The 23,744-nt window shown below is 38.8% G+C and overlaps 1 protein-coding gene and 1 long non-coding RNA gene across 2 annotated transcripts in view; one reads left to right on the top strand and one right to left on the bottom strand.

The window, feature by feature from the left end:
- Window positions 1–6,450: 6,450 nt before the first annotated feature.
- Window positions 6,451–21,493, bottom strand: gusb (glucuronidase, beta). The gene is made up of 12 exons (XM_017459638.3): window positions 21,192–21,493; window positions 19,525–19,710; window positions 18,493–18,674; window positions 17,257–17,399; window positions 16,964–17,151; window positions 15,282–15,425; window positions 14,340–14,518; window positions 14,111–14,257; window positions 12,907–12,991; window positions 10,418–10,594; window positions 9,356–9,491; window positions 6,451–8,371 (listed from the first exon to the last, which is right to left on the bottom strand). Exons 1-12 carry the CDS (start codon window positions 21,387–21,389, stop codon window positions 8,223–8,225), a joined length of 1,914 nt encoding a protein of 637 aa, XP_017315127.1. The 5' UTR covers window positions 21,390–21,493; the 3' UTR covers window positions 6,451–8,222.
- LOC128629368 (uncharacterized) overlaps window positions 19,676–23,744 on the top strand; it is a 65,769-nt gene continuing 61,700 nt past the window's right edge. Inside the window, exon 1 of the long non-coding RNA XR_008393738.1 lies at window positions 19,676–19,743. This is a non-coding gene — a long non-coding RNA (uncharacterized LOC128629368). The remainder of the gene's footprint in view (window positions 19,744–23,744) is intronic.

The following is a 23,744-nucleotide window of genomic DNA, read 5'->3' on the forward strand; positions in this document are numbered from 1 at the left end:
GTAACTGGTTGTAGGATCGCCAGAATGGTCTCCTTTGGAACTAGTGCAATTGCTGAGTACCAATAGCAAAGGTTTGACCTCAAGACTATGACCCCAGATGTGTAGCCTGTAAAACGTCTGCATCTTGTCAATAGCCATTGTCGTCAACCCAAATGATCAAAATGTCATTGCGAACCCTCATTCGGTCACAGAATTACGGTTAGTTGTGTAACCTTTTGTTCTACGTCCTTGCATTTAATTTGGAACTACTCGTGGCTATATATCAGCGTCATCCTGAGGGTTTGTAGCACATCTTGATTGCACTCTGCCACAAAACAAAAGGCAGCGCTCCTAAGTGGTGCTGATGCCATACTTTATTAATGACCATCATTCTGATTCGGACATTGTAAGTGTTTATGCTGCACCTCAATGCACACAAACAGCTGGTCAGTAACCCCCTAGCTGACCATAACTTCAGCATACTGCTTGACAGGCCTTACTGGGGAAGGGGTTTGGTACACTGTGTGCTGGCTGATGGCTCATGCAAGTCACCAACTCGTTTGGCCGTAGTGATGGCCAGCAAAAATGCTGTCAAGAGAAAGACCAACCATCATCTGTTGGTTCAAATGGCAAGTTGCAGAAACTGATTGAATGCTGAATTATAATTTTGCATGGAGGTTGGAGACGTTCTGTGCACGTTTCTACATTCTGAGGAAAATTTGTGACTAATTCATGCAGTCCCACTGGCAAACCATCAACTAGAACTCTGTTCAGATAATGGTGCCACGTATATCTTTCGTGTAGACCCAAAAAGACATGGTTGTAACTGACTGCAAAAACATTGTTTATGCAAAAAGTCTTTGTTTGAACCATAGCAACAAACTTACCACTTACTACATACACAGGTGACGTGCACGTTTACTCATACGACTGTCTAATCCTTTGCAAGTATGCCAGTATGCTGGGGTCAGTCCCAGTGTCTGCATTAATGGTTGCGTAGTTGGATGTGCTGCAAGTTTATCCACAAGAACCGTTGGGACGAAAAGCATACGTCTTTGGCCAGTCGTCTGCCAGTGCATCTTGGCCCAAAGCGTTTGTCTCTGCCCTGTCCATGAAGCACGTTGGAACGTGAAAAGCCTCTCTGTTTGCAAAACAGGCCAACTTACTCTTCTTAAGGTCCTTGTAAATTTGCCCCTCGATGGGCACAGGATTGCTGCATTGCTTCTGATTGCATCAGCTCTACAGGTAGGCATCTCTTGAGACAGAAAATGTGCATCTAGTTGCCATTCAAACATCTCTTGCGATTTTGTGCTCGTTGGTAGTTGATGTAAAGCACCACCATGGCATTATCGGTCCGCATTACACTGCAGGGGTTCTGAAAACGTCTCCACGTTAACCATACAGCTTTCAAGGATGTTTTTATGGATGATGTCAAGCCCTGTTTTCACCTTTCTTTTGAATTTTTAAGTTTTTCCATACATATGTCATAATCTACCTGTTTGCACAGGGGCTGGTAGATTTAGCAAGCACTGAAATGGTCTGTGGGGCAACATTTCCAGTTTTAACTACTGAAAAGTCTGCATACGAGAGATGTGGTGTGGCCACTTGCAATTTTATGACTGCATCCAAAATTGACATGGCTCTGTTTTCCATCAAAAAGCCTCAAATAGCATTCAAGTTGAGCATCGTGCTAGTAACCAGTCTGTGAAAGTCAAGCGACTTGTTTTGTAATTGAATTTTCGTCATAGTGTTTCCGCATCTGGGATCAGCTTTGTCTGGCCCATCACCTGCTTTTGGGCTGCCTACAAGGCAGCCAACCATCCAAATCAGGGAGGATGCTTAGACCCTGGTGCTGCAGAGGTGAACCCTAAGGGGAACACCTAAGGTCAGTTGTGAATGCCCTGAGTGCTATGACTATCTCAAAGGGAAGGGTACTTCAAGATGCCTTGATACTTTTGGTGAATTGTGGTCATGCCCTGATCTGGCACAAAACCATTTTAGTGGTTATTCTCTTCCATATCTACAGTTGCAATCAAAATGATTCAACCCCCATCGCAAATCAGGTTTATTGTCAAAATGTACAGACTTTCAGCTGTTTGCAATGAGCAAATCAAACAAAAGCAATTGAAATAGTTCAACACAACCAATGCTTCAAGTGGTTTCCTTAAATTCAACTGAAAATGCAACTTATAATGACTTCTCCAGTCTCAAACTTATTCCTCTCCTAACTCTCTTAGAGTTGCTGAAACAGAAGTTCACAGGCTAGATGATGACTGAATGGGTTTCATGTGTGAACAAATTGGTTATTTTTAGCAAGACACTAAGTTGAACAAATCTGTATTGGTTAGTATTATGCATTAGTCTTGTTTGGGCTTATTTGGTCTGAGTGGGTGATTTCCACAGTTTCAGTGTGCCAGGTTTTATTTCCTGTTGCTTGGAATGCTGCCTCCAAGATATCAGTACTCGTTGCACTTGAAGTTATTAAGGACAGGAACAACATACATTGTCTTTTGGCCTCTGTCTTGTATTTAGTGCAGAGCTTTAATCATCCTGTACCACTATTGAGGCCACTGGTGTTTCTACTGGAGGCATGGATCTCAACATTAATGCCTCTGCATCTATCACAGCAGCTAGTATGTTGTTCTTTTATCAGGTTACAGCTTTAGTGCACACTTGAATGTGTAGAAAAGCTTTCAAAGGAAATAGGTACATTGTGGACTAGCCACATCATTTGCTCGAGCGACTGTACCACAAAATGGTTTAGCATTCCATCAGTTGTGTCAAGTGGAAAACCCAAATTTAGTTTCACTAAGTCAACCTCTGTTGGTGGGCTTTCAGCCCTCTCTGACAGGGTAGACGCATTCTTCAAGTTTAGAAAATGAGCCACTGAGAGTACATCAGGGTCTGTCTCTATGTGAGGCAACTGTACTGAGTTCCTTGCAGTTATGCACTGTTGTGCTGGTTCTTTGCTGCTAACAGCTCTCTTCAGCTTTTTTTTCTCATGCCTGCTGGTGAGTCCTCTTCATTTCAAAGTAGTAGTATCATTTAATCTTCCCATCATGGTAACTGATCAGCAGAGCCTTCTGTCTGTTTTTGGTTCTTGCAGTGGTGTACTGCTTCGCCCCCTACTCTTACACTGTCATGCAGCGTAAGAGAAAAGACAATGACTAGTCCACAAAAGCCAAGGTTCTTGTCGAAGGTACTCTGGTTCGAAATTATTTTTAGTTCACTGATTTTGTCCATGAATGAATGGGGTGTGAATGTGTACGTGATTGTGCGCTGCGATGGATTGTGCACCCCGTCCAGGGTGTACCGCGCCTTGTGCCCCATGCTCCCTGGGATATTCTCCAGGTTCGCCTGTAGGATAAGCGGTATAGAAAATGGATGGATGGATGATTTTGTCCATCTTCACAGCTCCCCAAGCTGCTCTGAAATATAAGAGGTAGAAAAAAGTTCACAATGAATTTATGCAGTTATGGACTGGGGTACTCCACCATCATAAACAGTAGGCCATTTGTCTGTTCTAAGGACACAGTCAACCATGGTGACAATAGTAAGTCAAACACTAGAGTTATAGTCACCCAAGATCTGTGTTAATGCACACTTGTTTGATAGTAAAGATTGAACTAAATCTTTTCCAACTCCATGGCAGTGGTGAAGAGAGGACGAACATGATGTAGCTGTGACCTTTTATAGGCTACACACATGGGGTCAGGGTCACAAGGTGATGACTTTGCTATTGGTACTCTGCAAGGAAACAAGTACACTTCTGAGGTTCTAGTTCTGAAGGAAACTGCCCTCCTCAACATATGAAAGTAGAACTTGTTACCCATCATTTACAGTCTCTACCTCTCAGTGCTTCCCCTTAAATCTTCCCCTCAAATTCTTTGAACGTTCCAAAGAGACAATGAACACAGTGAAGCGCTTCTGTCTGCTTGACCCCAATTTCTGAGTTGAGAATCTGATATGTCCCTTTCTACCAGAGACAAGAATGTGTTATGTTTGGGTGCGTAGTGTGGTGTAGTGTGTCTGTACAGTATGTGTGGTCATGTTAGTTGCCTATTATTGAAATGAATGCTTGAAGCTTATTTGCTCTTCAGCCATGTCATATTTGTACCATATTCATGCAAACCTGATAAAGCTTCATGTACCTACTTTCAGACAAAGTGAAAGATCCAGGCAGAGATTTTGCTGGTTTTGAAACCCGAACAAATACAACTTCTACTTTCAGTGCTTCAGACTGAGCAGTTTGAATTGACAGGCAAGTAGAGATGCTTCCTGATTGATTGGATGATGGCGGAGTCTGGGTTGCCAAAGACCAGGGTTTTCTCTTTGAGCAGATGATTTATTGAAGATGCCGGATATGATGAGACCGTCACTAAATATTACGAATATTACATCTCAGACCATCTTCTTGTGTTTGCTTATATCCCATCAGTGTAAGGCCAGTTTTCTCTTGCAACTATTAATCACGTCACTGTGAGTCCTTGAACTGTGTCCTTGTCCTTGAAGGTTTTTCAGTAGTTGTCAACAACAGATTTAAACCCAGCCAGTTCTTTAATGGAGATCAGGGCTTGAATTGACTGCAATCACAATGTCTAAAGTCAGGACTTTTGTGAAACAGGATGACTTTCTTGTATTCATGCCTCCCTCAAGCTCTTTGCTGTATGTGTTCAATAGTATCACTAAAAAGAAAATCACATATACACACAAAGATCATTTAGAGATCTGCCAAGTGTAATCAGATTTGTCTGTATGATGTCCAAGTGTAATATGGCAGTTTGATTGTTTTCTTTAGTTAAACACTTACTTTCCAGCGATGTCAAGTTAAATTGTTGTAATGCAAATCATCAGTCAATGTAGAAAGTCTGAAGAGATCTTTAGTGCACATCATTTTACCCTGTGATCTCACAATATAAAAATGGACCACTCTAAGAATAGGAATGTTGCATCCAGTTTATAGTTCAATAAGTGCCTTCTGTTTGTCCTTCAGTAGATTAGACCAACTGGGCAGCCACGGCTTATGCAAAGAGAGGTGACCGAACTTTGCAAGCCTTCCTGAGGGTCAGTTAAGAATGACTATGGTGTTCCCTTAACATGCAGTATTCTCCTCCGGGCGAGGATTCATCCTCCCATCTAAAACCACATACAGCACACCCACCCACTTCTTTTCCAAACAAAATGGCTGCTTTTATACAGTTTTACCCTATTACCTTTTGTTTGTCATCTTTAGCTGTGTATGCGTGTTTTGAATTTTGTTTAGGAATAGAAATGTTCAAAAACCATGCCCATGTTTATAGGATATTGTTCTGTATGTTAGGATCTGTTGGATTCACTAGGATATGGCAGGCACAAACTAATCCAACTTCAAGAGGTTTGATGTAACCAGTGGAGGAAGTGGTGTATAGAATCTTATCTTCGTCACATATTTACGAGAGAATGGATGGATAGTGGACTTCATGATTGCTGAAAAATTCTGGGAATTTCTTTGTGTTCAGGTTTGTTTCTATATTCGTCCAAGTATGTTTTACATCAAAAATGGATTTTTTTTTATTTATTTAATGACATGTAAGAAGTGTTACAAGGAAAAAAGTATGACAGCATAGAAAAAAACAACATTTGTATTAAACTGATCAAAATATGCGAATGAGCTGGAAGCCCAGACCGAACAGTTACAGTACAGACAGTGTCTTTGTGTGGAACTGGTCTACCATTAAAACATTCCCTCAGCTGTTGCTTCTCTTTGTCTCTCTTTTGATCAGTTGCAATATTTTGTAATGAGATGATCTGGAACCAGATCCTGCCATGCAAAATCCTAAACGTTCACATTTGATAAGATTATTAAGAGTACATTCATTGACTGGTGATGTACTCCTGCAAGAAATTATATTGCAATAGCAATTTGTGTATTCAAATATTAACTGATGTGGTTCAAAATAGGCCTGCGCTATTTAAATAAAGTATGATGTGTGATGTGGTTCAGTATTTATTGAACCACATCACAGCACATGATTTAAAAAAAAACAAAAAAACGTGGTTGGTTAGAGGGCTCATTTATAGTTGAATACAAACCCTCAGGACATCATAATGAAAACATTTGTGAATTGTTTCCCTATTTAGACATTTATTATTAGACATCACAAGTAATATTATCTGAAAATGTTATATTATTAGTCAAAGATTCCCTTTCTCAGTATTGTATTAATATAAATACCTTGCATCTACCATTTGCCTAGTTCTTCTTCAGTCGATATTTTAGCTTGTCACCTTTTAATACATGCCTACATTTAATTTTTTATATTTCTTGGAGGTTTGCTATTTGGAGATAAATGTTCTTTTTATTGGACCTGGAATTCATGGGTAATGCAAACATTTGCACTCAACTGCACATAATGGATGTAATACTATAATACTGCAGGAAAGTAGGCCGACACTTATTCTTGTCAATAATAAAAAAAAAGATTAATCAAATCACATATGAATTCGATCTTTATTGAAAGGGAAAAAGCTGTACAAGTTGTAAAAATTTGTTTGGTATCACAATTTTCAAAAACCTAAATACTTAGGGAAAAAATAAACTACCATACAACAAAACCAAAAACATTACACATATCCAAAGGTAAATTAAAGCCATTTAACAAAAAGCCATTTATGTAACTGATACACAGAACGGCCAAGAGGGAATAAAACCATTAAACCTAACGGTAGAAACAAACCGCGAGGACATCAGATAGTCGGTGAGCCTCAAAAGGCCTTGCCCTTTTTCTTTTTTTTTACAGTCGATTCTTCCCAAACATCTGCTAATCATGCCCAACTTGTATCATTTCCATGTAATAATGAGATATTAATGCAGTCATTTCATCAAAAGTAGGTCTACTAGTAAATCCTGAAATCTGAAACGACTCGGCACGTCCTGACTGTCTACGATGGATAAAAAACGTCTACACACCTGTGTTAAAATGGCAGTTTTTCCTGAAGTAAATGATTGAAATTAAGATAAATCATAATTTTTCTCACCTTGTACACAGTATACAAATAAAGTAAAAAACAGAAATCAAACAATAAACCTATTGCATAAACTAATACTTTTATTACACCACTCAGTCTTTTTTTAGGTAAGAGTCAGCATGGCACATCTTGACTTGGCAATATTTATTCACTCTTTCATGCAAAAACATTCTAGAGCCGTCAAATTGTGAGGGCATCTCCTGTGCCTAGACTTTTTATATCCACTGTATTAGATAAACAACTGCCAAAGAGTGAGCTTATCAAGTAACTCGGTAGTAAACCAGCATAGTGATATATCACAGGATGTGTCTTCACTTGTTAGCCAGGAATGTGTTCAAGTCGGAAGAGTCGAAGCACAAATAAAGGCAGCAGGTGGATCTTTCCAGATCGTTTAACATAAATTATATGTGCATATGAAAATAATGATGTGTAATCTCTGTTTCAATACACAGGTGATCAAATTTGTCGCTACATTCCCTCACACGAAACATCAGTTAAATCCAACATAAGAAAAATGCCTGTATTGGTTTGTGTGCTTTTAAAAAGCTGCTCTCAGGGTCGCGAACAAGGACGGAATGCAGTTCATGTCGGGAACGTCACGGAAACAAAGAGAGACTTGAAATGCTTCAATTACTTGAAATAATTGAAGACATAACAGGCACACTCCATCATGTTCCCAAAACTGAAATGAAATAACACTGTTCATAGCCTTAATAGATACAAAGTCTTATTTTGACACTGAAATCTGAAACATTAGTGGAGAAACTGAATGCTATGGTGATGAAAGTTGATTGCACGCTGGGAAACTGAGCTTGGATTTTGGTACCCAAACAGGCAGTGAGAAGAAAACATCTACTTTTGCACAGTCCAGCTTGGGCAATGCACCGCTATTTAAGCGGTACTAGTGTTGTTAACCTCGTACACCTACAACATCCTGACATTCGTGCTGATTTGTGTTCAATACGATTGACAGCTTTATTGCTGTTTACAAGGATTAAAAATTGTGTTCAAATTTTAAATCCTCCCTGAATTACTCAGCCAGAAACATAAATCTGATCTTTAACTCATTGACATAAGGCACTATTTTGAGTCTAAATATTTTGACTAATTTTCACAGCTAATAATTGTAGTTCTCTCACTCTCGGCCGCTCTCTCACACACACACACACACACACACACACACACACACACACACACACACACACAGGTGTAACATGGCAGCCAAGGTAGAGGCTTCACAGGCAGGGGTATCTGTCCCACGTGGACAGGACACCTGTTTCATTGGCGATCCTCCAGTAGCGCTCTTTCAGAAGGAACGCTCCTGCTTTGGGTTGCCGCTGCCGAGTGAACATGCCCTTCTTGTTGCCCACCACACGAGTGATGCCTGGAGAGATAAAGAGAGAAAGGGGATTATCTAACAAATAAAACATGATGGGGGCATGCTGTTGTACTTATTCCTGTTATAACAGCAATTTTCCAACGCTAAGGGTGTAACACAATATCACTATTGGCATCTGCCAAGTGCTCCAAATATTCATATCTGGATTTGAACCCATGGTGAGCAAATAATTATTTACAACATAATTTTTTTTTTAATGAAACCTACCTGCCTACCTACCTGAAGAAAAAAAAACAACAGAAGCAGAAAATGTGATCTAGCAGTGCGATAAAGCAAAAGCTTTTCTGTTGCACCACTAGTACACATTCTTTTTGTTCATGCCTGCCTGCGATATTTACCAAATGTTGGTTATATTTATCAAACTAGTAGCCTAATTTAAACCAACACAACCAATGCAGGTTTTAATAATGCGTTCGACAGTTTTTAAACCCAATTTCAGGGATTTCTGCAATCTCCTTAGTTGTTTTCTTTGCTTGATGCAGGCCAATATTTTGCCCCTTCTGAAACACAGTAACATCTTTTCCACGACCACGGGACACGTCTTCCGACATGGCCGTTTAAGAAATGAGAAGCTATACACTGCATCAGTTAGGTTTAAAAGAATGGTTGCCAGCTGAAACATATTAAAAATCACTCCAATAATGATCCAATCATAATCGCTTAATTATTTTCTTATTTAAATCCAAACAGCGCCCTTATTTTTTAGCCAGGCAGTGTACTTTGAGAGACTCAGAGACTAGGCTAGAATCTGACTCTAGAAAAACCAGGCCAGAGTGATATTTAAAGTTGCATTTATATTAAGAAATAGTCCATGTACTCCTACATGGACTAGTCCCCCCTAAAGGTTTTACTACGATAGCTTTAGAGCACTACAGAGTTATAATCACTAATCAGTTCTTGCTCATGAATGGGAAATTCCTCACTAATCAGTTCTTAATGAATGAGAAAATGGATGCATGCGTTTTTTACCCTGAGCGGTCAAGAAGTCAGCAAAGTTCCAGATGAGCTCTCCCACAACAAACTCCTTCCTCTTCTGATCAAACACATGGTGGTAGTTCTGCAGGACAGTTCTCTGGTACTCCTCAGTAAACATAAACGGGGGGTCCTGGATGAAAATAAATAAATAAATAAACAAATAAATAAATAAATAGGCGTGCATAAACGGTCATGTAAAATGGTGCAATACAGGTCTTGAGCTCTAGAGCATGTGGAACGGTAATTTCAAATTAATTATTCACTTTATATTTATTATAATAAACAGTATCATAATGTAGTACTAATTTGTACTTTATCATGGATACTAAAAACAGCCATTAAAGTTAGTACAGATCTACAATTTAAATAGACAACATCCCACAGAATAATAAGTCTCGTTTGACTACAAACGTACAGATCCACATTAAAAATTCAATTAAATTTTTAGTTGCATTGTATTTTTAACAGTAGACACCATCACTAAGTAGCTTTACAGAAACCCAGATGTAGATTTAGATCAAGGCAATTCAGCAAAGAACATGTGGGATGACAATGTAGCTAAATTCTGGCAAACCGACAAAGACGTAAAAACAGGTTTTGGCCACATCAACAAACCATAAAAACATTTCAACAAAATAGCCTGCAAAGATCATGTTAAGTGAGGAATCAGATGTGCTAAAAACAGTCAGTCAGCCTAAATAAGTCTAAAACCTGGCTAGCCAAGTGCGATTTCCCCACACAGTGAATGTCACACTTTAATCAGGGTGTTGGTTATCTACCAGTCATAGAGAAACAAACATAAGCCTAATCAATCCAGTTTGCAATCAGACACTGGCTTTCAAAATTCCACAATGCTCCTGCTCTGCAACTGGAATGGTTTAAATGAAATCTTTCAATTGCTTTTGGGATTAAGCAGACTCTGAAATGCTAAATGTTTACTTCGTTTCAAACATATTTTATTTCAGGAAAGTCTTTTTCAGAACTACATGTAGTAGATATCACACGCATACAGGTAAAGTATTTCCATCCTGCACAAATAACAGAATTATTACTCACATTGTGCAGGCCTGCTACAGCGTCTGCCCCGTACTCGCTCTGTATGATGGGTTTCTTGTATTTTCCGTACCAGTCGTCAAACTGACTGTGCAGCTGGATGGAGATGACTTCCAGATGCCCAGGGTCATGGTACCAGGAGAAGTAGCTGTTCACACAGATCACGTCTACGTAGGGAGCCTGAGGAAATACAGTACAGGCTTAAACATGTACTTGAACTCACTTACAGTTCAGTCATGCACAGCTCATCTGCGATGAGGTGTTCTGTGTGCGTACTTTGGTAGCTGCATTCATACTGAAATCAATTTAAAGAGGAGTTTCTCACACTTTTTGCTGCCAAGGACAACTTACAGTGTGAGAAAAAAAAATCCTAACTCATGAGCTCCCATAGACAGGACGAACTCTTTTCTCAGGGGTGATTAAAAACTTTACAATAAAAATAAATAAATAAATAAATAAATGGGGGGGGGGGGGGGGGGACGGACGGACGGACATAATAATAATTAAAAAAAAAAAAAAAAAAATTCACATTAGCAGAATGTTTTCACTTTTTTTTTTTTTTGAGCGTGAGAATGAGAGTTCAATGGAGTTGTACTGAGTTTTAGATTAAACCAATTCTATTCGATTTTCAATCAATACTGTAATAACAAAAAAAAAAAAAAAAGACAGCAACATTAATATTACTTGATGGAGCCCTTTATCAGATTAACATACACATAATAAAAACACAATTAAATTTCTAAACACTGCACTCTTTAAAGAAAAGAAAAGCTCACTTTTTTTGGTGCATGCACCACCAGAGACCTGATACTAACGCAGTATGATCTGGAAATGACCCAGAAGCTTAAAAAAATAAATAATCAATTTGTGACATCTAGGTTAAGTTAATATTTGATCTGGTTTCTCCTTGCTGAAAATGCTGCTATTCAACAACCATGGTCCTATAGTAGAGAAAGTGTTCTAGGCTATGTGATCTTGACAATACCACTAGATGTCAGCTCTATAGAGAAAGCAATTTTAAAATGTTGAGACATTTATAGATTGTGAATTTTATAAAATACACCAGAAATCAAATTAGAGATCAATATACACAAACTCCAACAAGAGCAGGGTCTGTTATATCTATGAAATATTGCTAGCCGTAGCAATTTGCTTATCAGAGTCAGAGTTTCATGCTAAATTCCTGAAGTTACTCGTGAGCGTGTTTGTGAGACATGATAAAGTATGCCTTTTCAGACTTGGTAACCTCTGGCATGAGGAAGTGAAAATGACTCGCATTTTTATCATCAGCAGCAGGCAGAACTAAAGCAGTAAATACAATAAATGTATTGGATCTGTAAACATAATATCTCTGTAGACATAATGGCCATGTTATTAGGGAACACCTGTACACCTGCTTATTTATGCAATTATCCAAATCAGTCAACAATGTGTCAGCAATACAATTTATCAGTTCAATCAATTATCAGAATGAGGAAATATTGTGATCGCAGTGACTGACTGTGACATGCGTTTTTGTGCCAGACAAGCTGGTTCTCGTGATTTTCACGAACAACGTTCTCTAGATTTTACACAGGACTGTGTGGAGAAAAGAAAAAAACAAAACAACAACAAACATCTAGTAAGTGGCAGTTTTGTGGGCAGATACACCTTGTTGATGAGAGGATAGTGGACACACTGGTTCGAGCTGACAGGAAGGTTACAGTAACTCGAATAACCACTCTTTACATCCTCGCTGAGCAGAAAAGCAACGTGGCACATCTGTAAAAACACCACATCGTGTTCCACCCTGAGGCTACAGAGAGCACAGACTGAAGAAAATGAGGACTTTGAAGATGAAAACCATGACTGGTCTGATGAATCTCGATTTCTGCTGCGACATAATGAGCCTTTAATGAAATTCTTTTCTTCGCATACCCCAGCATGCCAGGAAGTTGGGGTCAGAACGCAGGGTCAGCCATTATACAGCAACCCTGGAGCAGAGAGGGTTAAGGGCCTTGCTCAAGGACCCAACTTGGCTTGAATTCCCAACCTTCCGATCAGTAACCCAGAGCCATAACCGCTAAGCCATCACTGCCCCGTATGTACTACTACCCAACCTGCATTGTGAGAGCAGTTCAGGCTGGCGGTGGTGGTGTAATGGAGTGGGGAAGGTTTTCTTGCACGCACTGGGCCGCTTAATACCAATCAATCATCGTTGGGATGCCACAGAATATCAGTATATTTTTCCGACCATGAGCATCCCTTCATAACCACAATTTGCCCATCTTATCATGGCTAATTAATTCCAACACGTTTGGGATGTGCTAGAACCAGAGCTTCGCAGCATGAATGTGCAGATGAGAAATCTGCAGCAATTATGTCATGCAGTCACGTCAACATGGACCAGAATCTCAAAAGGAATGTTACCACCTAGACAGTCATATAACTGACTGTGGATAAAGGTAGAAGCTTGAAATGATGTGAAATTATGAGTGACGAAACAGACTCACTCCTTGGTCTCTGGCATAGTTACTGTCTGTGATGAAGGTCACCGGACGTGTTGGGTCCAAAGATTGTGTGTACGTTATCAGTTGTCTGCAGAGAGAAAAGAAAAATGGACATTCAAGAACATTCCAAGACACTTAGATTAAGCCTAGTGCTGGGCTAAAGTAGGTTTTATAAGAAGAACATACTAAATATGCAACAAAATCAAATAAAATATTGCGCAAATGAATGCAGCAGAAATTTTCTAATATCATTCTTTCCCTGAAAAGAAAGAAGGGGAACATCTGCATGCTGTTAAAATGCCTATAAAGCAGTTTCACACACTAGCCCTAGGCTACCAGATCAAAGTAGGAACCACTCGTTGGAGCCGTAACGCCACGTTAATGAAGACGGCTTTTTGAATTTGCTGATTGTATGAAGGAGACAATCCCAGCATGGTGACATGTGACTACACTGGTATTTGAGCTCCACCTGTTTAGTGTTGTGTGTTTAGAAGTGGCGTTGGATTCCTGTAGTCACACACACCTTGCAGTCACGCACACATACAATTACAAGCTTTAGAATAAGAAGCTTAACTCCCTTAGTTACGTAAACGTAAAGATAAATTTATGCGCACACACGCATACACACACACACACACACACACACAAGTAAATATGACGGAAATGCTGCATTAGTCTTTCTAAGCTCAGACACTATTCTTTCATAAGCTCAGTAAGTAAGTTCTAGTCACTATTGCCCTTTGCAGTCTGTACAATTCAGAACAGAAAAATTCAACACCTTTCAAACATCCAGTGGAAATTAACCAGGAAGCGTGAACACAAGCCAAAATCCTTCAACCAGGACAAGGCTTTCCATGAAAGGAAGTGAGGGTCCATATTTATAAAAAAAAAAAAATAAAAAAAAAAAGTGGATATATTAGCCTGTTCAAGGAAATGTTTTGATAAGGCTCATTTAAAACATTACCACAGTGAATGAAGATCCCTCAAGGCAACAAAGAAGGTGAACTGGAATTATACTCTACATCTGATTGCATGAAAATGATGTCTTTTCTACATAATGTGTTTTTTTTTTCTTCAAAAAACAGTACTAGTATATAAAAAACATATGTTTCAGGTGTATTTCTGAAAGTAAATAAAATAGTTTATTTCATATTACACTAAATGTGTATCCTGTAACGATTGTATAAGTATTTCTGTTAATTCATACTTGAAATAGAAGCCTGCTGGAGGCATCTCAGCTGCTGGCTCATTGGCTACAGACCACATGACCACAGAGGGGTGATTCTTATCCCGCCTCACCAGCTCCTTCATGACGACCAGGTGATGGGCCAGTGAGGTATTATCAAAGCTGCGTCTGAAGAGGAAGTAAATAGTTAATAAAGCAATTATGCACTACAATCGGTGGGTCATACTTAACACAGCTTGTTATATCTTACATGTCTTTGATGCCCACTCCGGGGCACTCGTCTATAACCACAATGCCATGGCGGTCAGCCATCTGCATGATCTCCTCAGCATAGGGGTAATGACTAGTGCGGAATGAGTTTGCGCCCATCCACTTCATCAGGTTGAAATCTTTCACGACGAGAGGCCAGTCAAAGCCCTTCCCTCGAATCTATAGCACAAGAGGAAACATATTTACAGTATACTATCAGGAATAACTGCAGCTAGTAGTTTTTGGAGCTGCAATAATGATAAAAGTGCTATAGTGCATCATTGCTTTTATTAACATTGAAACAGCACCACAGTAACATGGGCTTGAAAAAATTGCTGCTGAGCACATGCTACAGATGAAAGAAGATGTGTTTAAAAACTGCTGGAGCATTCATTTTGGTATACTTGAAGACCATATATTTTCATTTATTAGTATAATTAGTATAATATTAAAATCAAGGGTTGTAAGGAGCTGCAGACCCATGTATTTTGGCAGAAATGCCATCTTCAAGGCAATATTTCTACCAGGAAAGACATTTAAATAAAGGCTTTTTAAATAATTTCAGTTGGAAGCGTGCCTTGGATGACCTTTTTTGGATTCTACCCCCCCCCGACACACACACACCACAGAGCACCTTCAAACATACTCAACTGAACTTGAGCATACTGGATCTGTTTTTTTTAATTTATGAAATGTAATTTGATTCAAATTAACCCTGAAAAACCCAACTCCAAAATGGTACAACACTGATCACCATAACCTCAAAAGGTAGAAAAATAACACATACAGAGAGGAAGAGAGGCAATCATCTTACTCATATTGGCATGCTACTTCAAATGATCCAATTTACTGATTCACTAACTCACTAACTGGTTCTAGACCAGCTCAAAAAGCTGTAGTAAAACGTATTTCAGGAGTTTTGCTGCCCTCTGGTGGTACTCACATCTGCATCCTCGTGTTTGTTGACTCCATGGAAGTAGAAGGGCTTGTTGTTGATGAGGAACTGTGTACTGGTGACTTTGATGGTGCGAATACCCACCTGCAGTGTGTAGTAATCCACACTGCCACTCTCCGCTGTGAGCTGAACCTGCGTGAACCACAGTTAATGCATGTCAAACAACTAAAAGTGCTGATTTAGCTACATCTGCTACTGTACATTAATACAACCATAGACAGTGGTTCCCAACCTTTTTCCATCCACTGCACTTTCCAAATTTTCAGAATCTCATGGCACACCACTCAGAACTGATGGAGTTTTCACATAAGACATTTATTCTCTAATTTATTTGACCAATAGTTGATTTATCATCAGTGTGGAGTTTTGTATCAATGACCAGTTGAGAAGTTGTTTAGTTAAGAGTACTCATGATAGCTCTTTGTGACAGGAGGTGTTCTGGGGTTTCTCTATATTATATACTCTGTTATATTGGGCAAGAACGAGTGCTTCCAGCTGTTTGCGTCTGCTGATGTGGGTTATAGATAGATAGATAGTGAGATAGAGAGATAGATAGACAGATGAATGGAGATTACTTTATTGATTCCCAAGGGGAAATTTGGTAAGTTTTATCTAGTATACTAACACGACTGTGACAGGCTGGAGAATAAGGGTGCCAATATTAGTGGAGGTCACTGTACAAAGAAAACACTTCTTTTTTTAAAAACAAACAAACAAACAAAAACAACAGAAAAAACCCTATAACCATAACCAATTATACAAAGCTAACTTTGGGTGTAGGGATGGGCGATATAGACTTATAACTATATCACGATATTTCATGGTATTTTTTGTGGTTCTGATATAAATGACGATATGAAAATAGTAACATTCAACAATATATTTTTGGCCACAAGTCGCATCAACATACGGCCACGAGAGCCAGGCAAACACAAACATTAATCTAAAAAAGTAAAACTTAATCCTGACAATCATCAAATACTAAACTATACCATGTAAGTAGGCTAAAAAATAAAATATGTATTTCATTCACAAATTAAAATTCCAGTGAAAATTCAAACCCCAATAGGTACAGGATTCATAATCTAACCCCAGGAAGAACTAATGGAAAGGTCTTGAAAATACTTTTCTTCTGAAAATGTGCATATAATGTTTAAATAGTGCAGACTTAACAAGTCTTAAACTATGCTCCAAAACATCAAAACTGTATATAAACACAATAACGATTCAAATCAAGTACAAGTTTGAAATGTAAACACCGATTCTGACTTTATTCTTAAACTACAAACTACGCGCGAGCTGCCCACGTTGTGGCGCGTACAAACACGTCATCAACGATATCATCACTGTCGAGGGATGACGAATTCTTATCATGGGGCCATATGATGGATGATACGATATTGCACAGCCCGAATCTCTAGTTCATTCTTTTGCAAGTAACTTACAACAGCATTTGTCTATCAGAGAGGCCAAAATTCCAAATTACCAAATGCATACAATGTGTAGCCAGTTTCTAACAAAAACACACAGAAAATTAATTTAGCATTGTCCTGAAAGTCTAGTTTGGTCTTATTGCAGATCATCTCATGTGTAGTTCCACAAATAGAAACAGACAAACCCCTAAAAATGTAACCAACACCTCCAGCCAGCACTCACACATCCTCTCTCACCTCCATGGAGTACAGGTATCCTGGGTTCTGGTGCATCAGATAAGGCCACCACAGGTTGACTTCAGGCACTTTGAGAACACCAAGGGTTCCATCAGCAGTGGATACACATCGGCCATCTTTATCCATAAGCGTGACCTTAACGGCGGGCTTGGCACTGCCTCCTGGTGTCACGTTGTAATGCACAAACCCTACAACAAACAAACTCATTCTCATTCTGCGAACAATACAAAGTTAACAAGTCCAGTCTTTAACAAGTCAAGTTGGTATAAAACGAAAATGTTCATATCACTGACCAGTACTGTCTGAAAAGGAAGTAGTCACAGTGATGTCATCAATGTACGCCTTCGGAGTTGTGTACAATAACACAGAGCGATGTATTCCCGCATAGTTAAAGAAATCAAAGTTGGTGTTTTGAACGAAGTAACCTGCAGGATATCTGGCATCAGAAAAGTAAGAAAACGTTTAGCACGAGTTAGTGTGTTCACACTGGGAAACTAGGAGAGATCTGGTGCACTACTAATACCAACATGAAGTTCTAAAACAAACAAACAAAAAAAATGGAGGTGTGGATCTCTGGAGACTTTTTATGAAAGGGGCGGAGCCAACAGAGGGGGCTAAATTTAAATACTGTGATAACACAGCACTGTTGATTTTGCAAATCTGACTGATCAGAAGCTGTTGATTCATTTTTTATAACCGCAGCTCTGACAGTTGGCTGTCATTTAAATAACAGGTTTATATGAACACGCATATTCTAATATGTTGTTCTCTAGTTACTGCACATTCACATGCACTTCTTAGGCAGAATACAGCTAAGGCTAATAATAAATGGGTTAAGAAACTTGTTACAGAGGAATTTGTGCTCGCCAATAGGCCAAGCTGCATTTTTAAAAAAAACAATTTTTTTTATTGTTGACATTTAAACTTCAAGGGTGGTTTAAAAAAAAAAAAAAAAAAAAAAAAGAGTCTGGTAAAGGAACAACTATTTATAGCTGCTATAAAGTAAGTGATAAGCAGACCTAATGTCTCTTGTGAATGTTCCACAACATTAGATGTAATTATAAAGTAAACATACAGTTGCAATCAAAATGATTCAACCCCCATTGCAAATCAGATTTATTTTAAAAATTGACAGACTTTCAGCTGTTTGCAGTGAACAAATCAAACAAAAGCAACTGAAATAGTTCAACACAACGAATGCTTCAAGTGGTTTCCCCAAATTCAACTGAAAATGCAACTTATAATGACTTCTCCAGTCTCAAAATTATTCAACCCCCTGAATAAAATCCCTCATAACAGCACAAATATGCAAAACAGGTGTTGTCTCAAGCACACCTGATGCAACTAATCAAGAGCTTCATTAGGAACTCATGAAATACCTGAAATGGCTAGGTACAGAAAATAAATAAAATACTTGCACGGGGCAGGAAAAGGAAGGCATCAACAGCTGCAACTACATTTGTGTGTGATGATGTAATGTGTGCCAGTTGTTAAAATCCACACACTCAAGGCTCTGAAACAGCTCTTACTTGGTAGGATCGTTCATGTACTGGATGGTTCCTGGTGGAAGAGTGTGCAGGTTCAGGGTGTTATTAACAGCGATGGTGATACGACATGGCATACTTCCATTCATCCGGATCACATCACTAATATTCGCTTCAAAGGGAAGATGGCCACCCTCATGCGCCATCACCTGGACCCCGTTCACCCACTGGCAACATAAAGGAATTTACTCATCTGTTATTTATTGCACATTTAAAGTAAAGACCCAATAAATCAGACTGCACTGTAGTGATGGGAAGTTCGGATCATTTTACTGACTCGGATCTTCGAATCTCGTTCAGCAAAATGAACGAATCAATTCAGTAGAATATAATTAAATTCTCGCTCTTTCTGGAAACGAATCACTCTCTGAGACAACTCATTCTTCCCGAGTCATAGTAAAGATTTGTTCAAAATGAACGAATCGTTCATGAACAACACATCACTACTGCACTGTTCTTTTATTTCTTTCTTTGCATGGAAAACAAACTGGAACTGGTTTTCTGATTTGCATGTGCTACCAGAAAGGTGACTTTTGGAATGAATAATTAATTTAAGCTTCATTATAATAAAACACCCTCTGTTTGATAATACAACTAATGGTTACAATTCCAAAATTATTAGCACCCTTCAAGAGAAAAAATACTGAATGTAATAAACATTACAAAGAATTTTCTACTCAAGCAATTGGAGTATTTATTTATTTATTTAAAGAATTGGGTTACTTTCTCACAAAACACTATGCGGCAAAAACGATTGGCACCTCTAAAGAATATTTCTCCTAACCATGAACCCATGAACTCTTTTCTTCAATCACCAATTCAAAGAAAAATAAATCAAATAACTATAACTAATATATATATTTTTTTAAATAGAGGGTGCAATTGACTTTGGAGATGGTTCTGCATGTCCTGCAAATTAAACGGCTGTGTGACTGCAGTTTCACAACAAGCAAGTCACAGAGGCCTGTATCTTAGTCACTGATTTAAAAATACTGCTGAAAAGCTCTCTGAACTTACAACCACTGCATAGTAATGAGCACTTCCAACTCTGAGCATAATCCTTGTGTCCTTGTTCTGAAGCCAGCTCTGAGGGACCCACGCCTCCTTCTCGTACCACACCCAGCCGCTGAAATCTCTCAGTTTAGGGTTTTGAGTTATATCGTTGAAGCTGGAGGGTACGGGCATGTCTATGACAGGACCGGACTGGAGTAGGACACAAACAGAGACGCAGATATGGTGAGAATGAGTTGTGAAAGTCTGTGCTCAGCTTAAACGTTTTTCTGGGTTAAAGTAACAGCTTTGCAATGAATTCTTGGATATGCTTGAAAACATTACATCAGATTTATACCATTCATTGGGATCATATATAAATGGTTCATATAATTTCTATAGTAACAACTCATTCACAGGGACTTGTATGGAGGACAGGCCACAGAATCAAAGGCTAAAAATAAACAGATTAAACAACATTTGATATGGGAGTGTTTTCTGTAAGACATTTATTTGGGCATTTATGGACGACGTCTCCAGTGTCGGTGCTTTGTAACAGTCAGCAAGTTTTCCTCCACAGGAAAGTCATCAGAACAGAGAGTTTTTTGCTTTTATCATCTCATTAACTTAGAACGTGTGTGTGAGTTGTTTATAGCTGCTATAACACAAGTGATAACAGGAACAACCACTACTGATGGACGTTCCACAACATTAACTGCAACTGTAAATAGATAAAAAGCATGATGCGAGTTTCTTTAGTAAATGAAAACTGAAATAGTTACCATTTAATAAGTGGAAAAGTGTTGCTGCATACAAAAACATTTCAATTGACAGGGACAAACTTTTGCCCTGGCCTGAGAATTCTTACTCCTTCACAGTGGGCTTCAACTTACATCCCTAGATTTACTATTACTGACGCGACATGACATTGAATTATGTTAAATAAGATTTTTGACAAAAATGGCAACAAAATGGTTCATTAATTCCACTTCAGTAATTGCTTTATCCTGGTAGTTGTGATTTTAAGTTACTAATTTGTTTATAATAAAAACAACAACAAAGTGTGTTAGAAAATATTGCAGGAAGGTACAAACTAAATTAAAACCGTGTGAAATTAGTCACATTTTTCTGTGGGAGTAGGGGGTAAAATGCACAATTTTCCAAACACAATGATAGAGGCAAACTTTTGCCATTGACCGAAAACTGTTATTCCTTCAGACTGGACTTCAACTGACATCCCTAGAAAAATGATTACTATTAATAATATTAGTCCACTCCACTAACTGTAACACATCACGTGATGTCGTCAAGTATCGTGATATCGCGTGATGTCGTCAAGTATCGTGATATCGCGTGATATCGCGTGATGTCGTCAAGTATCGTGATATCGCGTGATGTCGTCAAGTATCGTGATATCGCGTGATGTCGTCAAGTATCGTGATATCGCGTGATGTCGTCAAGTATCGTGATATCGCGTGATGTCGTCAAGTATCGTGATATCGCGTGATGTCGTCAAGTATCGTGATATCGCGTGATGTCGTCAAGTATCGTGATATCGCGTGATGTCGTCAAGTATCGTGATATCGCGTGATGTCGTCAAGTATCGTATCGCGATATATTTGTTATATCATCCACCCCACTGGTTCCTTTGTAAGAGTAAAAACAAAAAAAACAAAAGGCAGTGTTTTATGTACCTCTGATAACGGACGTTTAAACCAAAACTGATCGAAGCCCTGGTTCCTGTTGGAAGAGAAATCAGCTCTGAATGTCCACAGCCCGTTCAGCTCCTTCACCTCCCGCGACAGAGACTCCTGAGGGAAAAGCATCCCGCCGTCCACTGACTCGCACAAATTCCACACAGCAGCAAAACACACAAGATTTACCAGCCACATTGTCAACACTTTGTGCCTGTAATGATGCAGAACGATTCTACACAACGCGTCGCCTGCTTAGCTGTGAGTTTCCCTCAAAGCTTCCGCTAACTTTCACATGACACGCCATCACGTGACTACTTCTGTACTCGAGACTGCCTAGTGGTGGAAACGGCAACGGCGCCGCCATCTTGAAGGGGGCCTAGTTTCCAGTTTGAGCGCCTTACCTTTATTCAAATTTGCTCGTCAAGTTGGTTTATCACATTTGTAAGTATGTACTGTAATATTTACAATACTCCAAGAAATATGCACATTGAAATGCTTATGGAAAGGCTATTGTAAATTGCTGACACGCAACATAAGGCACAGAATATAAAAAATACACAGAACTCAAGAACAACGAATACCCATTAAACATGATGAGATTAATTGAATTACATTAAGATTTTCTAAAAAATATATAAATAAATAAATAATTTATCTTAATTTATTTATCTTGTGAAATTAGTCCCATTTTCTCTGGGAGTGTATGAAATGAATAAAATTTTCTGTGGGAGTGGGTGAAATTAGTAAATTATTTTGTGGGGGTAGGTACTGAATCGAATGCAGTAGGTACTGTCACAGTACATGATTTTGAATGCAGCCCAGTTTTCTGTAGGAGTAGCTTCTATTAGTCAAATTTAGATTTTGGGAGCAGGTGGGATTAGTCAAGAGTGTATAAGAGTAAGATTTTAAAAGCGGCCCTGCACAAACTCCACTACCAAGAGGTAATGTCTGTGATCCTTATTAAGCCAGCAGTGTAATCATTTGCTCGGGACTGGCTGATTTATTTAAATTTTTATCCAAAAGCACATTTATCCTAAATATCACTGTCAGTAATTAAGGTTAATATTTTCCCGACCAACTAAGAGTTATTAAATATACTACATTGAGTGTGAAATAATGGTTTGTATATGGAATTCACTATATATCCAGCTGGTTAACATTTGGGATTCAGTTTTGTGAATCTTTCTGTGAATTTTTTTGTGAGTTTGTGATTTTTCCACATTTTGTTACAAGGAAAACAAAAATATTTTTGGTCCTTAGACTTCCATCCATCTTCTATACCACTTATCCTTCTCAGGGTCATGGTGAACCTGGAGCATATCCCAGGGAGCATCGGGCACAAGGCAGGGTACACCCTGGACAGGGTGCCAGTCCATCGCAGGGCACAATCACATACACATTTACACCCCATTCATACACTACGGACACTTTGGAAACGCAATCCGCATACCATGCATGTCTTTGGACGGGGGGAGGAAACCGGAGCACCCTGGAGGAAACCCCTGCAGAAGGTGTGTGGCAAACGTGCTAACCACTAAGCCATCGTGCACCCCTTAGACTTTTTGTTCCTATTTATAATTTTAGTTGTAACATGTTTGGGTGAGCCTTGTGATGGACTGGCATCCCACCCAGACTGTATTCCTGCCTCTTGTCGAGTGTTCCCAGGATAGGCTCCAGATTCACCACAGCCATGACCGGGATAAAGTGGTTATTGAAGATGAATGCATGGATCAGTGAATGTTTGGGTGAGTGAAGAAGGACATATGGCCACAAGGGGCCGACAAACACTGTATTTTCGATTTGTTCCCATCAGTAACATCATGTTTACATCATGAGAGATTGAATAAGCTTATTGCAATGTCCATTTTTACCTCAAAACCAGTGTTTCTTAATCTCTCTGGGGTACTCTGTGGGGAATCTGATGTGTTTGGTGTGTGGACAAATCAAGAAGTAGTAGTCACAATTTAAGGTACCGAGTTCTGTACAAACCAGTACTCAATCTACGGGGTGGGAAAAGTACTGAGAAATGATACTTATGTTAATGTATAGGTAATGTGTTAATATATACTCAAATGAAATTTTAAAAAGGTTGCTACCGTTAAATGTACAAGTAGTAAAAAAAAAAAAAAAAGTTTTTGACTCATGACATCAAGTTATTTTCAAGTTTTCATGTGAACTTTTTTTAAATTATTATTTATCTAAATCTGTTATAAGGAACTGTGCAGTTCTCTGTGTGTATGCTGGTCATATACATGATTAATGCTACATAATTTGCTAACTGTGCATAAATATGACCTAAAACATTATCATATTTTCACACAAGTCCTAAAAGTAGACAGAGATCCCACTTAAACAAAACAGATATGAATAGATTCTAAAGGGTTCACAAACTTTCAAGCACTGTTGTACATTAGCTACTGTAGTCGGTGTTAGTCTAACCTAGCCTTAGCAAAGAAAACAGCTAAAGTCCCACCTCTTCTGTGAACACCTAACTAACCCCTAAAAACGCCAACCCCACATTATCCTAAAAAAACAAACAAACCCACTCTG

This window comes from Ictalurus punctatus, chromosome 28 (genome assembly GCF_001660625.3).
Source record: "Ictalurus punctatus breed USDA103 chromosome 28, Coco_2.0, whole genome shotgun sequence".
Classification (NCBI taxonomy): domain Eukaryota; kingdom Metazoa; phylum Chordata; class Actinopteri; order Siluriformes; family Ictaluridae; genus Ictalurus; species Ictalurus punctatus.

Bases quoted from the DNA above. Each gene is read 5' to 3' on its own strand.
- gusb (XM_017459638.3), bottom strand. From the start codon at position 21,389: ATGTGGCTGGTAAATCTTGTGTGTTTTGCTGCTGTGTGGAATTTGTGC. The intron at 19,711-21,191 runs GTACATAAAACA...GTCCTACTCCAG, and splicing joins TTAAACGTCCGTTATCAGAG to TCCGGTCCTGTCATAGACAT. The intron at 14,519-15,281 runs GTGAGTACCACC...CTTGTGCTATAG, and splicing joins ACAAACACGAGGATGCAGAT to ATTCGAGGGAAGGGCTTTGA.